The sequence below is a fragment of the Cetorhinus maximus genome, chromosome 24, assembly GCF_964194155.1.
Source record: "Cetorhinus maximus chromosome 24, sCetMax3.hap1.1, whole genome shotgun sequence".
Taxonomy (NCBI): Eukaryota; Metazoa; Chordata; class Chondrichthyes; order Lamniformes; family Cetorhinidae; genus Cetorhinus; species Cetorhinus maximus.
The window spans coordinates 39,841,175-39,856,893 of NC_135902.1; the positions used below are offsets into that span (position 1 = coordinate 39,841,175).

Sequence of the window (15,719 nt, forward strand, 5' to 3'; positions counted from 1 at the left end):
ACAGAAAGAAAAACCTGTCTCGGCCACAATTTTGTAACGTTCTGCTTGCTAATATAATCTCTGCGGTACCTATAACAATATTCTGCAGGCATCTCACATATATCAAGATGTGCCCTGCATAGAGTACACCAATGAAAAGTATCCTGCTCCTCTCCTACACTTGTAATTGTTGCAAAAAATTATAATTGTTGCAAGATGAGGTCACAGAGAAAGGGATGCTTTTTAAGAGCATTTCATATTCAAAAAAACATTGGCCCTGAACTTGCGCAGTCAGATTCCTACTCAGCTCCTCGTTTCTTAGCTTAAAATCCAGCCAATCCTTTCTCGCCCAACCTTCTGACTCAGGCTGGGCGAGAACAGTGGAGTCGAGACGCCTTGTGTCAAGGGCTGGAGAGACAGAGATAAGGAAGCCATGCCCCCACCCCACCCCCCTTTTCTTTTTTTTAACAGCACTAACTGCTGTAAAGCAGGTAAGGTTAAAAACTCCAGCCACTTTGAGAAGCCAGAGAGAAGGTAAGTTTTTCAAGGCATGTGCATAGGATTGAGGGAGAGAGAGGGGGCGGGGGGGAGAGAGAGAGAGAGAGAGAGAGAGAGAGAGGGGGGGTGGGGAGATGCGGTGGGGTGTGGGTGGAGTCAGTACTGTAGCTAGCCAGGAGTTAGAATTGGTTTTAATTCTTCTAACTTTTCCTGGGTAGCTATTCTGATAGGACAGTTGGAACCATCCAAAGTTTGCCATTTATACCGTACAGGGCAATGGCCCAATGGAAGTTTGAACTTCCCAGGAAATTGCCGTGCAACCCTTACCTGGGGACTTCCAGGTGGAGGGGAGGGGCTTCCCAGCACATCAGTGACCACACCCCTGAGCTCGGAATTTACGGGCCATTATATTCTAATATACTGCTTATGTTTGCTGCATTCCTGACTTGAGGTCGACATAAATAGATGTAAAGATGAAACTTTTGATAATTTCTCTCACATACACTCCTGAAAGAGCAACATCATTTGCCTGGGGCTTGCACAGGAAAAGCAAGTACAATGCCATCCAAGTATGTGCTGCCACAAATGCTCCATTGGAGTGATAGAATTGGAACCCAGTATTTCATTGAAAACACCAAAGCATTTTTTTAAGTTTCAGGACATTTTAATAGTTCAGCACATTTTGTAACACAAATGTATACAAGTTGAATTCAATGGCACCCCCTGGCGTTTGGTAACAGTGGAACATTGTAACCCACTGTTATTTAAAACAAAATCATCATTCACTTGGCCAGTGTTGAGCCTCATTTTGGTTTGTATAGTAAAACATTTCAGTTTGTTATAATTCAATAACAATTGAAAGGAGTTTTATTTCACTCTTTATATAAATATAAACATATTAAAAATACAGTAAATTCTACATTCTATTAAAACTACGAACATTGACTACATGATCCAGAATAATTCCATACTAAGATTCATAAGAAGGAATGCTTTGAATCTGCAGTGAGTGGGAATTGGCTTTATAGAAAAATGTCACTTTCCATTTGTAGGTAGGCAGTGGACATCTCTTACTTCAAGCACCAAACACATTCAACAACATTAAAATTGAGATATTTTTAATCTATACAAGACCCTATTTTTCAATATACAATTGACTTTTTAAGGAATATATTGCATTGGTATCCATTGTATAACAACTGCATTTATATTGTGCCTTTAACATAAAACATTACAAGGTGCCACATAAGGAGATGTTATGATAGATGTCCATAAGCTTGGTCAAAGAGGTAGGTTTTAGGGCGGGTCTTGAAGGAGGAAGGAGAGATGGTGAGGCAGAAAGGTTTAGGAAGGCAATTCCAGAGCTTAAAGCTTTGACAACTAAATACATGGCCACCAAATGCGCAGCGATTAAAATCAGGGATGCTCAAGAGGCCAAAACTAGATGAGCGCAGATAACTGAGGGTTTTGGGGCTGGAGGAGATTTCAGAGATAGGAGGGGTGAGGACATGGAGGGGTTTGAAAATATGGATGATAATTTTAAAACTGAGGTATTGCTTAACTGGGCATCAGTGTAGGTGAATGAGCATGGAGAAATGGGCGAGTAGGAGTTTAGTCAAGACTAGAGATGACAAAGGGATGGGTGAGGGTTCCAGAAGCAGATAAGCTGAGGGAAGGGAGGAATTGGGCAATGTTACAGAGGCGGAAATAACTAATCTTGGTGGTGGCACAGATGTGGTAGGAGGATCATCTCAGTGTCACAAGCAAACAAACAGTCTGGCTCAACCGCAAATAGTTGCCAGGGAGAGGGATGGAGTCAATGGTTCAGGAACAAAGTTTGTGGCAGGGACTGAAGACAGTGGATTCTGTCATCCCAATATTCAGCTGCAGAACAGTACTGCTCATCTAGTACTAGATGTCAGACAGGCAGACTGACAGTGTAGAGACGGTGAAGGGGTTCAGAGAGGCGGTAGTGAGGTAGAACTGGGTGTCATCAGCATACATGTGAAAGCTGACTCTGTTTTCAGTTGATATCACTGAGGGGCAGCACGTAGATGAGAAATTGAAGGGGGCCACGGATAGATCCTTGGGGGGGACACCAGAGGTGGAATGGGAAGACACTCAAAAAGTACACAAAAAGAATAGTGATCACAATCCATTTTTGAATTGTGCTGTTGTGCAGTATTTACAACATAATACCTTAAATAAATCATAGTTTCCACTCGCTAGCTCAGACAAGGAGTCATTGTTCACCTAAACTTAGTAGGTTAGTAGATCAGTACTTGGCAAAAGGAGAAGCTGAAATATCAGTTTGTTCCCAAGCTGTGCATTACACATCTGTGCTACAACAGTTTGAAAAGTTAGCATTTCAAACTTTGTGAATACAAAAAAATCTGACCTCCTGGCATATGGCTGTCACAGTACAAGTAACAAAGTTCACAGACTGCTATGGAGGTATTTCCCAGATTAGTTATCCTGGTCTCCACACAGTATAAGGTAGGGCTTTATTCATACTAAAGTGGTCAGTAGCTTAGTTCTGAATTTTTAAGGGACAAAACATAAGCAACAAATTTGCTCCATTTACTGTAAACTAAAAATCTGAAAATGTCTATCAGTGCAACACATCAGTATTTTGTTCTTAGTCACTGAATATTTGCATCTGTAATTACAAATGCAGCAAAATAAGCAAAACATTAGTATAAATTATATGAACCCACCATGCTACATAGAAGGTTACTTCTTTAAAAAAAGCTCAAGTCTGATTTAGGCCACCGTTTTAAGCATAATGTTAAGTGAATTGAAATCCATATTATAAATATGAAAGTCAGAACTGTTAAGGTTTACCTATAATTTGTTATGCCCTGTTTTGCACTTTATATTTGGGCACCACATTGATGCGATAATGCCTGCTGCTGCACACTTCCACCACAAGATGGAGCACAAACAATGCACTTGGAGGGAAATTCAATCAGACCTGAATTTTTGCAGGCAAGACCATTGAACAACCACTGTTTCTTTTTTTTTAAAAAAAACTGTGCAATTGGTAACAAGGTTCATAATTGGAAATTCTCAACGAGTCTGCAGCAGGTTGCCTCTCTGACTCATATTTGCCATCCAAGGAAGCACTCAAGTGGAAGTCAGCTTACACAGAATTCACATCCAAGAAAGCAAAATGCAACAATGGTAAAATCAGTTTGAGATATTCTAGTAAAGCGGTGCTATGAGGAGATTGATATTACACCATGCAATTTAATGCAGCAGTGATTCCAGCTTTGTTTAATGTGCTTGTACCTTTACTGACTTAAAGTGCAGACAGCTGAATAACCCATCAAAAAAAGATACAATTCCAGGCATCTCCTAATAATTCACAGTCAAGTTATATTAGCTGCTTCACTGTTTTTGTTTCAATTGCTGGTTTTCTCAACAGCACAAATTATATCTTCTTCCCTTCTAGTAATTGTCAGGATAAACCTAATAAAATGACATAGATAAGAGGAGTTAACAGAAATGAGCTGCAATACATTTAAAAAGACAATAAAATTCTTAACCAAATACTGCTCATTAACCTGTCAGAGTAACTCTACTATCTTGGCACTGAACTTGTATTTCTAAAAACCTTTACTATTTAAAAAAGATAAAGTGAGTATGGGGAACTGGGTGGTACAGCATGTCACATTGCCCTTCACCTCTGGGGCAAGGATTCAAATTCAGATGGGAGGAAGGCCATTCCTGATGGATACGAGGAACCTTTGTGGCATCTGTTTGGATTTCAACGGAAAGAAAACTGTGCAGGTTATATAAAGCGTGGGCAATCCCCTCCTCGAGGTGGCCGCTTAAGCAGCGAAGTGGAAAATTAACCCCAATGCACCCATTTGTGTCCCACCATCTCCCCCAGATGGTTTTATTCTGCAAGTTTGCTTTTTTTCCCTCGCGTTTTTCATGACCTCGGCATGGCACAATGTCCTTCACAGTCAGTCAATGAAGCACTCCAGAAATGCAAGTCACGGTTGTAACATAGGAAAAAGAGTGTGCTGGGGCACCGAGCAGGGTATACACGCATTGATAATCAAAGTCAACACAGCTATCCCTAACCATATAACACACTTGGAAAACAACTCCAGTCACCTCATCTTCCCTTTGTGTGCGCCTCTTCTTTTGAAATTTAAATTTCTTTTTGTTGAAGTCATGGAGTTTACCAATAAGAAACTTCTTGTCATTTCCCTCCTGTACCAAAAAGAAAATCTGTATGCGTTGACATGGAACGTTACACGTTAAATAATAATTCAGTAAATATCTGCTACGACTGCGAAAGAGGCTGTAATAAAATCTGGCTGAGAGCCAAGGGTCAAATCCAAGTTTGTACAGAAAATTCTCTCTTTAACTCAATTCATTAGCCTAATCGATAAGTGATTTAATCTGCGATCTAACTATGAGGCAATTTGATTTTTAATACAAAGGCCCAGTGGCAATTCAAGTCTGAAAGTACCTACCTTTACAATAAACACTGACCCACCATATCAATTTATTAAGGAAAACAGTGAAAATAGCTTTCAATTGAAAGTATAAATTAATTTGGGGAATTATAATTTAATATAAGCACTCAAATTTATAAGGGCTTTATTAGAGTAAATAACTGTTTCCACCAGTGGAGGAGTTGGTAACCAGAGGATACAGACTTAAGATAATTGGATAAAGGACCAGAGGGGAAAATGAGGACTTTTTTTTTAAAAAAAAGTCAGTAATACAGAAAGCACTGCCCTTTAGCAGCTTCAATCGTGATTTTCAAAAGGGAATTGGATATCTACTTGGGAAAAAGACAAATATGCAGGGCTTCAGGGAAAAGATTGGGGGAGCAGGGCTACGTAGCTAGTTCTTTTAAAGAACCTGCACAGGCAGGATGGGCCGAATGGCCTATCAAATTATCTCCTGGAGTTTAACTTTCCATTCACAACGTAGCATCGTAAGTGTTCCATTTTGTATACTATTTCCACGTGCTTAACTCAAAATTTTAATAGGAATGCAACTGAACATGATATCAACAACGTACTGTACAAAAGTTCTTATCAAGATTCTTTCTCCACCACTATCGCAGTTATATTGACCCAACGATGTCAACAATTCCATTTAGGTGATTTATACAGGAATTTGAACTCTGCAGTGTTCACTGACGGTATTTTTTGGCATTGTGCTTTTATTCATACCCTTGGTATGCCAAACGAATAATCACTTTAGTGAAAGGTGGATTATTCACATTTAAATAAATAAAGCATTAAACGTACGTTGATCAAAAATTTGGATACTTACATTGGCAATTTGTTCATTTAATAGTTTAATTACTTTCCTTTGACCATCAACGACTTGCCAGTGGAAATAAACTACTATACTGAAAGAAAAAAGAATAGAATGCCAATGTTGAACTTTAACTACAATTCAGTATGTAGATCCTGATACTGGACTCAAATCTATGCAACCCAATATACTGAGTATGCTGTCTTTATTTTTTTCCACTGATACAATAAGCAGAAACCACAATAATCTTCTGGTTTCAGTATAATTTTTTTTCATGGTGTTGACTCTGCCCAGACTCCACATCTAAAAATTGCAGCAATGACTCGCACGTTATTGTTCCAGAGAAATAAAAGCAAATGCCCGTTACTCCTCATTACAAAGATAGAATTCTAAGAATTCACACACACAATCCTTACTCAATTAAACTAATCACTGTCACCTACAACTTAGCAAGGGCAAATTGTATCATATTTAAATGACCAGACTGTCCAGCTGCTTTTTATTAAGTAGTTCTGAACACCGCATTGTGGTGTTGGGTTTTTGGGTTTCATAAAATGCCTGAAGAGAAGCTAGGAGCTCATTTTACCAAGCTTGAAGGGGAAAGGTTATTAGCATTCGATGCTTGGATCCAAGTCATCAGTTTGTTGGATCCTGTTTGCATGCTTGTTGTAAGGGGTGGCCACTTTGGTACTAATGATAGAGTCGAGTAGCAGACACTTCATAGGTAGAAACTCTGTTTCAGCAGCAAGTAAATGTGTGCTTACACTTCAGACTCTAACTCTACACTACTGCTACCAACTACTGACTACAGAGGTAGCCTGCGCTACTCTCCTATTGGATACTAAGATCCTGTGATCCTCCATTACAGCATTCTTCTTAAAGGTATATTACACATCAGATTATCACACACTTAAACCACTTGTACATCTCCAAGTTATTGCTTGGGGTCTGGTGCAGCATGACAAAAATTGTAAACCCCATGAAATGCTCAACTTATCCATACCCAGCTTTTACAAGACCACTGCAGGAGGATGCTACAGTAAATATAACAGGTCAGCAATATTTACATATACAGTTTACTTTCAAACATATTAATGAAATCTGTTACCACGGCATTTTTTTTTGTTGCCTATGCATGAATCAATGATTCGCTGATTTCCCCAAGTACTATTTTTCTGTTGCAACCCTCAGAAATACACTGAGTTACAGCACCCATGTAAGTCATTCAACCCAAGCAGTTCTAGTAGGTGTTTACTCTGCACACAAAAAAGCCCAAATCTTATTATCCACCCTGTTCCCATACCCTTCACCTCCTCCTTCTTCGTCCAGTTATCCAACCTATGCTTGAATACTAGCAGTTTCAGAATTGTTACGATGCACCAGCTCTCCAAATGAGCATCATGACTTAGGTGCCATTCTCCTGCTTTTTCCCCGTACCCTTGCACATTGTTTCTATTCAAATAATCATCTATTGCCCTCTTGAATGCCTAAGTTTAACCTAGCTCCACCACATTTCCAGGCAGTGCATTCCAGACCAGAAATACTTGCCGTGTGAAAAAGTTTTTTCTCACATCACATTTGCTTCTTTTGCAAATCGCTTTAAATCTGCACCTTGTTCTCGATCCCTTGACAAGCGGGAACAGTTTCTCCCTATCTACTCTATCCAGCCCCCTCATGATTTTGAAAGCCTCTGTCAAAACTCCTCCTCTCCAAGGAGAACAGTCCCAATCTCTCCAATCTATCTTCATAACTCAAAGTTTCTCATCCCTGGAAACATTCTTGTAAATCTCTTCTGCACTCTCTCCAACCTGATCACATCCTTCTTATAGTGTAGCGCCCACTGTACACAATACTTCAACTGAGGCCCCTTGAGCCTGCTCCAACATTCAATAAGATCATGGTTGATCCACTTGTGTTTTGAGTACTACATTCCCATCTACCTGCGATAACCTTTGATTCCCTTGCTTAACCAGAATCTATCTACCTCTGTCGTAAAAATATTCAGTGACCCTGCTTCCACTGCCTTCTGAGGCAGAGAGTTCCAAAGTTGCACACAACCCTCAGAAAAAAAAAATTCTCACCTCTGTCCTATAAGGACAACCACTAATTTTAAAACAATGCCCCCTAGTTCTGGAATCACCCCCAAGAGGAAACATCCTTTCCATATCCATCTTGTCAAGGCCATTCAGGATCCTATTTACTTCAATCAAGTCACCCCTGACTCTTCTAAACTCCAGAGGAAAGAAGCCTAGCCTGTCCAACCTAACCTGCTCAATCGCAGGTATCAATCTAGTAAACCTCCACTGAACTGCCTCCAACGCATTTATATCCTTCCTTAAATAAGGAGACCAAAACTGCACAGTATTCAAGGTACAGTCTCACCAATGCCCTGTATAACCAAAGCATAACATCCTTACTATTCCTCTTGTAATAAAGGATAGCATTCCATTAACCTTCTTGACTACATGCTGTACCTGCATACTAACTTTTTGACTCATGCACGAAAACACCTAGATCCCTCTGCACCTCAGAATTCTGCAGCTGTTCTCTATTTAAGTCATACTCTGCTTTTTTATTCTTCCTGCCAAAGTGAACAACTTCACATTTTCCCACATTATACTCCACCTGCCAGATTTCTGCCCACTCACTCAACTTATCTATATCCGCCTGCAAACTCCTCATGTCTTCTGCACAACATACTTTCCTACTATCTTTGTGTCATCTGCAAATTTAGCTACCATGCCTTCGCTCTCCTCATCTAAGTCATTGATACAAATTCTAAGAAGTTGAGGCCCCAGCACAGACTCCTGGGGGACTCCACTGGTCACATTCTCCCTGTTAAAATCTCACATTCCATCATGCATCTATGGCCCCTTGTACTGGAAGCTTTCTCGGGGGGGGGGGCATACAGTTTTAATGTGGGTGAAATGTATGGGTTTGGGTGCTGGCGAAATCCCAGTAAATGCGAGTGTGCTAGGAAATTAGCTCCAACCTGCCAACTTAACTGTAGCCTGTTAGGCTACATGTGAACAACCCTCTCGGAAGATATGGGTTACCAATTTCAATATGTTAATTGCTCAGATATAGCAATATTAACATGGATTTTGCTGTTTAACTTTGGCTCCACAGGTTTCCCATGCTTCCTGGAACTCACCAGTCTGTGGTCAGTAAAAAGGAAATGGATAAAATTAAATATCACCGTTGTCCAATTATCAGCCCAATCACAGTCATTGTAACCTTAAACTGAGATGCATAACAACATGGTGATAACAAGGAGGATTTTAAAAAAGGTTTTCTCTAAAGCATTTTCAGATACAGTAATTTGTCAAAGGTTCTGACATGTTAAGAGGCTAAACAAGTCATGAACAAGGATCATAAACCAACTGTCAAATTATATGGATTTATGTTTGAAAAAGTAGCAACTCATGATTTAAATACAAGCTTCCTTAATTTATGATTGGTGGGGTTGGCATTACTGCAAATCATAGATTTTGTGCTGTATAGCAAACCCTAGGGAGAAATGTTCTCCAATCTTATTAAGCTAGGCAAAGCCATTTCCACCACAAAATACGCCTAGCACCTTGAAACACAATTTAAGGTGCCTGGTAAATACCAATAATGAACACTACTTTAGCTTATGCTCTTGTGATACGATGCACAAAAAGTGTAATGTTTCCATCATTGTAAAAAGATACATCAAAATTTAATGATATTTGTCTCCTTAGTTAACCATGGATGTCTGTCAAGGCAATGCTATCATTTGAAACAATGGAGACAGATCCTCACAATAATCACTGGTCCTATTCGACATTTTGTAGCTTTAACAGCAGTTTTTATAGGTATTGTAGAATACAGAGGTAGATCTTAAAACTGAGAGCTCATTAAAATACTTAAACTTACAGTAGGATGCCTGAAGCCAAGAAAAAGATGAAAGGATTTCTCAAGAAGATCCACGAAAGCTTAAAAAATTTAGAACCATTTTTATCCAGTTGATGGACCCAGAGCGATGCAGAATCATACATAGCATCCAGTGTTTGGAAGGGACCACAAGTTAGTGATGGCTTTATGCTAATTAAAGAAAAAAAAATCAAAATCAGGCAAAAAAAGACTTGGTTACTTTAATATTCACTGTTGTAAGTCAGTTTCAGGGAATATGAAAAGTGGGAGATGGCATTTGGCAGTCATTGTACACCACTTTTACTCTAAATCGCATAATGGTTCATGGTTATAGTCAAACTCCACTTGAACAATAATCATCATTAATTGAAAATGGGGTGAATTTTGCCTCATATAAGAACTGGTCAGAAAAGGAATATGACAGAGGCTTCCCTTACACTTGTACATTATCTGTAATTTCGGTAAGATAAGTTCAGCAAATAAATGGCTGGACAAGTGTTAATTTTACACCGGTAATCAACAGGCTGAAAATATCAATTACCTTTAAGCTAATATCTATATATAGTAATGACAGGGCAGATGCAACTACCGCAAATATTGTGCAGAATAACCACCCTACTGTCTTGAAGCCAGAACACTAAGTCAGCAGAACTTGGACTCGGACATCTCCAACACTGTCACCTTTATCATTCTGTAATTCACCATGGAAAATGGAAAATTTTCTGAATCTTATTAGGCAGCCCATGCAATCAGTGAGTTTAGAAGTGAAAAATTCAGCCAACATAGTTTTAGACAGATTGTAGTGTTGGATACAATAGAATCTTAATGGCTCCATTAAAAACTTAGTTCCTGAATTTATACAGATGACTAGTAGCAAGAACCAAAAATAAATTCTCTCTTCTCTGCTGAATCATAACTTGCACACAAATTTGGCTACAAAATTAACTATGCGTATACTTACTACCATATAGTGTAGGAATAAACCACAGAGGCTCCAAGGAATGATGGGAAACACAGAAGACTAATAAAGATGGTCTTCATATGAGATGCCCTCCAGAATTTATGTGGAGGCTGACAGTTCTTCATCAAGCTGAGCTGAAAAAGACCCAATAGTTTTGTTAATGTATATATGGTACACTGCACTGTACAGATCAATCTTTACAGATTGCGCAAGTGACTAAACATTTTTTAACAACTGGACAAGTCTTGGTTCCTAAGCAACCTGTTGAAGAATACATAAAGCCACGACATGTACAAAGGTTGCCGATGATGGTGACTATTCTATGAAGGGCAAACACGATTATTATAAATCAACGAACAGCACAGACTGGAGTCAAAATAAATTCAAAGCAAAGGCAATTTCTAAAACTGAACTAAGCCATCTCCTGTACATTCTATAATTTTCAGCCATTTTATAAATGTGAAAATTACCTTTTTAATATAGAAGACAATGATAAATTTGATTATTTGAATTGCAGGTAGCATTGGTGCAAACAGAAGACCCAACCTACAAAATAAACAGAACTAAATTAAAGGAAGTTCATCATAATTCTGTTGTCTTTTTTCCCCTCTTTCTATTCTTAAGGATAGACTTTTCACTGTTACTGTTGCGCGGAACTGGTAGCCGATTCATATGCTGCCTAAGTACCCACTCTTCCTTCGTGAACCTAGCCAGTGCGTTATTTACATGTGAGGAGCATCATCACTCAAGCCCAGCCTAGTGCTCACTTGAGATCACGCTTTCTGGGCAACGGAGAGGACACAACAATCGGTTTCAGCCTGTAGAGCCGCATTCCCGTCACTGCCCACCCAAAAACGACTAACCCATCATAGACTGATTCCAACTTGAGGTTGTCCCAATAATGTGTTGTTCACCACCACACCAGCTGGTGCAGTTACCATGAAACCACTGGTCAAGCTTCTCAGCAGGTGCCATGGTTTCTACATCAACGTAGCATGATCAAATGTGTTATTACCACGTGATAGTCTGTCCAAAGATCAAATCCAACACATTCCTGGCAATGTCAAACTCAGGCTTTCTTTTCCTTTTCAGCAGTTTGATGCAAATTACCCTGGATAGTGAAGGAAGGAGAAATGCTCATTAAAATAGTATTGTAGCTTACTCTCCAACTTTACTGAACTGCTTTCTCTTCTGCACAAAACAATCACATCAACGAAGGAGTATAGACAGAATGTCGACTGATTGTTGACTTTTCAGACTCCAACTCTAGGACTGCTCAGGATTCTTTGACAAGTTACTTCCAGTAAACAGAGATAGCTAGCAGGCCAGCCACTCTAAAGGTTTGTACCATATTCCTGCAACCTTTTCTGCATGTACATTCTTGAAACTTAATGGAATTTCAGTATTAGTGCATCTTTTAAAAATCAAAGGGTGCATAGTGCTTTGCAGCACAGATGTAAAGCATTGTGGTATAGTGGAAATAAGGTTTGATCTCCACTCTATTTAGTCCCTGAACTCGCCCTTCTGACTATGAAGGAACACTGAGTCAAGTCCATAGCAACTCCCATTCCCACTCCTTGGAAGGGAAAGGAGGTAGATAGATAGGACTGGATGGTGATTCCCCCTCAGGCCATTCTTGTACAGTGCCTAAAAGCCAGACTAGGAACAGGCTGGACACACTAGAAGCATCAATGGAAAGACGAACAGAGTTAACATTTCAGGTCTGCAATCTTTCACCAGAACAGTTTTGAAATGTTAACTCTGCTTCTACTCCACAAGATGCTGCCAGATCTGAGTATTCCCAGCATTTTCGGTTTTCATTTCAGATTTCCAGCATCCACAAGTATTTTGCTTTTGCGTAGGCTAGACACATTACTCTTAGATGCAGCAGATTGTGGCTAGGAGTGGAGGGCTTTGAATAGAGAAATGGAGACTCAGAGATTTTACTATGTAAAATGATGTTATTTGTTTTCAGTGTTTGGTTAAACTGGGTGAACCAAGCCAAACTCAACAGCATGAGGGAGCAACATCATCACAGGTGAGCCAACAACATGACTAAAAGGAACCAGAGTTAGTGATGACAACTTAATATTCCTCACACTGTCAGTGTCACCTAATTATGCCAAAGAAAAGGTACACCTCAAAGAAAGAAAGGAAAAACTAGTAAGCGTATAACCCGAAGCTAGTTTTGCACGCCTCAGTGTAAAACCTATACGTTTGGTATAACAATTGGTTAAAAGTTGGTGTGGCCTACAGACTGTCGAAACAGCATAAGTAATTATCAATAGATTAAAAAATATCTTCTTGTGTATAAAACTCACCTCCAGACATATTCTCCAAAAATTGTATCCAGTATAATGAATATAAAGTCTATCACCATCAAACGGTACAATTCTTGCCCTACAAAAGTCTCCCAGCACTGAGGCAAAACACAAACAATGCATGGATGGTTAAGTGTTTGACAATACAAAATTCATAATACAGGTGCTATATGTATCCTATCTTCAAATGCAAAAGATTACAAATCATTAATTTTTAAAAATTCATTCATGGGATGTATGCGCCACTGGTTAGGCCAGCGTTTATTGCCCATCCCCAATTGCTCTTGAGAAGGTGGAGGTAGTGAGCTGCCTTCTTGAACCACTGCAGTCCATGTGGAGTACGTACACCCACAGTGCTGTTACGGAGGGAGTTCCAGGATTTTGACCCAGCTACAGTGAAGGAACGACTATATATTTTCAAGTCAGGATGGTGAGTGGCTTTAAGGTGAACTTCTAAGTGGGGGTGTTCCCATGCGTCTGCTATCCTTGTCCTTCTAGGTGATAGTGGCCGTGGGTTTGGAAGGAGCCTTGGTGAATCCCTGCAGTGCAGTTTGTAGACGGTACACGCTGCTGCCACTGTACGCGGTGGTGAAGGGAGTGAACATTTGTTGATCAGGTGCCAATCAAACAGGCTGCTTTGTACTGGATGGTGTTGAGTTTCTTGAGTGATGTTGGAGCTGCACTCAATCAGGCAAGTGGAGTGTCACACCCTGACCTGTGCCTTGTAGATGATGGACAGGTTTTGGGGAGTCAGGAGGTGAGTTATTCGCTGCAGGATTCCTAGTCTCTGACCTGTCCTTGTAACCACAGTATTTATATGGCTAGTCCAGTTCAGTTTCTGGTCAATGGTAACCCCCAGAATGTTGATAGTTGATGTTGTCATTCCAAGATCAATTGTTACATTATTAATATTACATAAGGTTATTCAAAATGGAAACGAAATGGGTCATCTAGCTATTCTGGTCAAAAGGTGTTCTGTCTAAAAAAAGTCAACCAAGACAAAAGAAGCAGTGAAGACACTTGAGTGGCCTTGGTGACAGTACTACAAAGCACACTTATACCAGACTTGGACTCTGGTCTTCATTGAAATTCCAGAAAAAAATAATTGAGCTTTTATAAAATATTTTATAAAATTTTTCTGAGGTTAAAACATCATTCCAATAACAGCATTTCTGTTTCACCTCACAACACTATTTAAAGTGCTTGGATTGAATTAGAGGGAATAAAAACAAGATAACTGTCATCCTCATTAAGCAGCTGATTTATGACAATGATGAGAAGAAATTATGGTTAAAATGACCCATAACAATGAAGATGTCAACCACATTTCAACATGGCTTCATTTAAAATTTGTGCCAATCTACAACTATAAATAAAGGCAAATTTGTGGTGTTTTTAAAAACCAGATGGTTTCCCATGAGTATGATAATCTAAATAAAATTACCAGAAGTACAAGTACCTTCTGTATTCTTAGAACTGAAGTGGGGATATCAAAAGTTCAATGAAACCAATCTCAAAAACATTCAATTTTTGTAAACAGATTATGTAGGAGCCTCTGTTATTTTGGTTTAATTCATTCCTGATATATTTTTTTTTTAAAACTTACTGATATTTCTGCTATATATTTTACATTTCCTCCCATCCAGTGGTAACATAGCACTCCCAAAATGGACATCTTCAAAAGCAGGTTTCTGTATTAAAACAAAATCACAACCACATCAGAGGGAAGATAAAATTGTCTATCTATCGTGGGACCTTTAAAACACAGAGGCTTTTGTTGCTTGCGCAACAAGGCAAGATAGTTTGGATTGGCACTTGGTCTGGATTTGCCACCATGAGCAAACTGAGCTTCCGGTCTACAGACCAATCCACAGTGTAGTTTACACAAAATATTTTACCACACATTCTGAAATTGGCTCGGGGACACTGAATAATAACATTACCATTGTGTGTGTGCAACATATATGTAAACGGTGGTTTGATTACCAACTTATACTATACAAAAAAGAGAAATTCACCAAGAGTTGCTGAAAAACAAACCTTTTGAAGGAAGTAGATGAACTTGCATTTATGTAACAGCATTCATAACCTCAGCTAATAACGTACCTTTCAAGTGCAGCCACGATTGTAAAATTTGCACACAGCAAGATTCTACAAATAGCAATTGGATAAGGGACCAAATAATATTGGTTTAGGGATTAATGTTGGTCAGGACGCTAGGAGAACTTCCTTGATCTTCTTTGAATAGTGTCATGGGATCTTTGACATACGTGTGAGAGGGCAGACTGGGCCCCCGATGAATATCTCATCTGAATGGCATCACCTCCTACAGTGCAGTACACACACTATTTTCGCTGAAGCATCAGCCTAGATTGTGCGCTCAGGTCTCTGGAATGGGCCTTAAATCTACAACCTTCTGATCAAGTACAAGAATATGATCACTGAACTAAGGTTGACTATTCAAAACTACTAAACATGCAAATTTTTCTTAATGGACCTTCTGATTTAATGTCATTTAGTGATTTAATTTTCAGTAAATTCCCCACAGAAAGAGACATCTGTTTAGAGCCATTCTTAAATTTGTTGCCATTATAAGTTAAGCAATGACTACCTGTCTATGGCAATGTCATTACCTGCAAAGCTTTAAAAGCAACTCCCTATAACGCTTGGCTTCCACTTAAAGCTACTGTTGGTGCAGTTTCACAGAGCAAATAACTAAATTAACACACACACTCAAATTTGTATGAAGCAAGAATATGCAAATTCAAAATGAG

The 15,719-nt window shown here is 39.2% G+C and overlaps 1 protein-coding gene across 1 annotated transcript in view; it reads right to left on the reverse strand.

The window, feature by feature from the left end:
• Positions 1-1,119: 1,119 nt before the first annotated feature.
• tmc6b (transmembrane channel-like 6b) overlaps positions 1,120-15,719 on the reverse strand; it is an 82,141-nt gene continuing 67,541 nt past the window's right edge. Inside the window, exons 13-21 of the mRNA XM_078571111.1 lie at positions 14,552-14,636; positions 12,946-13,043; positions 11,640-11,735; positions 11,095-11,170; positions 10,625-10,758; positions 9,667-9,834; positions 5,782-5,860; positions 4,603-4,701; positions 1,120-3,948 (exon numbers count right to left, since the gene is read on the reverse strand). Coding sequence (XP_078427237.1) covers positions 3,928-3,948; positions 4,603-4,701; positions 5,782-5,860; positions 9,667-9,834; positions 10,625-10,758; positions 11,095-11,170; positions 11,640-11,735; positions 12,946-13,043; positions 14,552-14,636 — 856 coding nt within the window. The 3' untranslated portion in view covers positions 1,120-3,927. The remainder of the gene's footprint in view (positions 3,949-4,602; positions 4,702-5,781; positions 5,861-9,666; positions 9,835-10,624; positions 10,759-11,094; positions 11,171-11,639; positions 11,736-12,945; positions 13,044-14,551; positions 14,637-15,719) is intronic.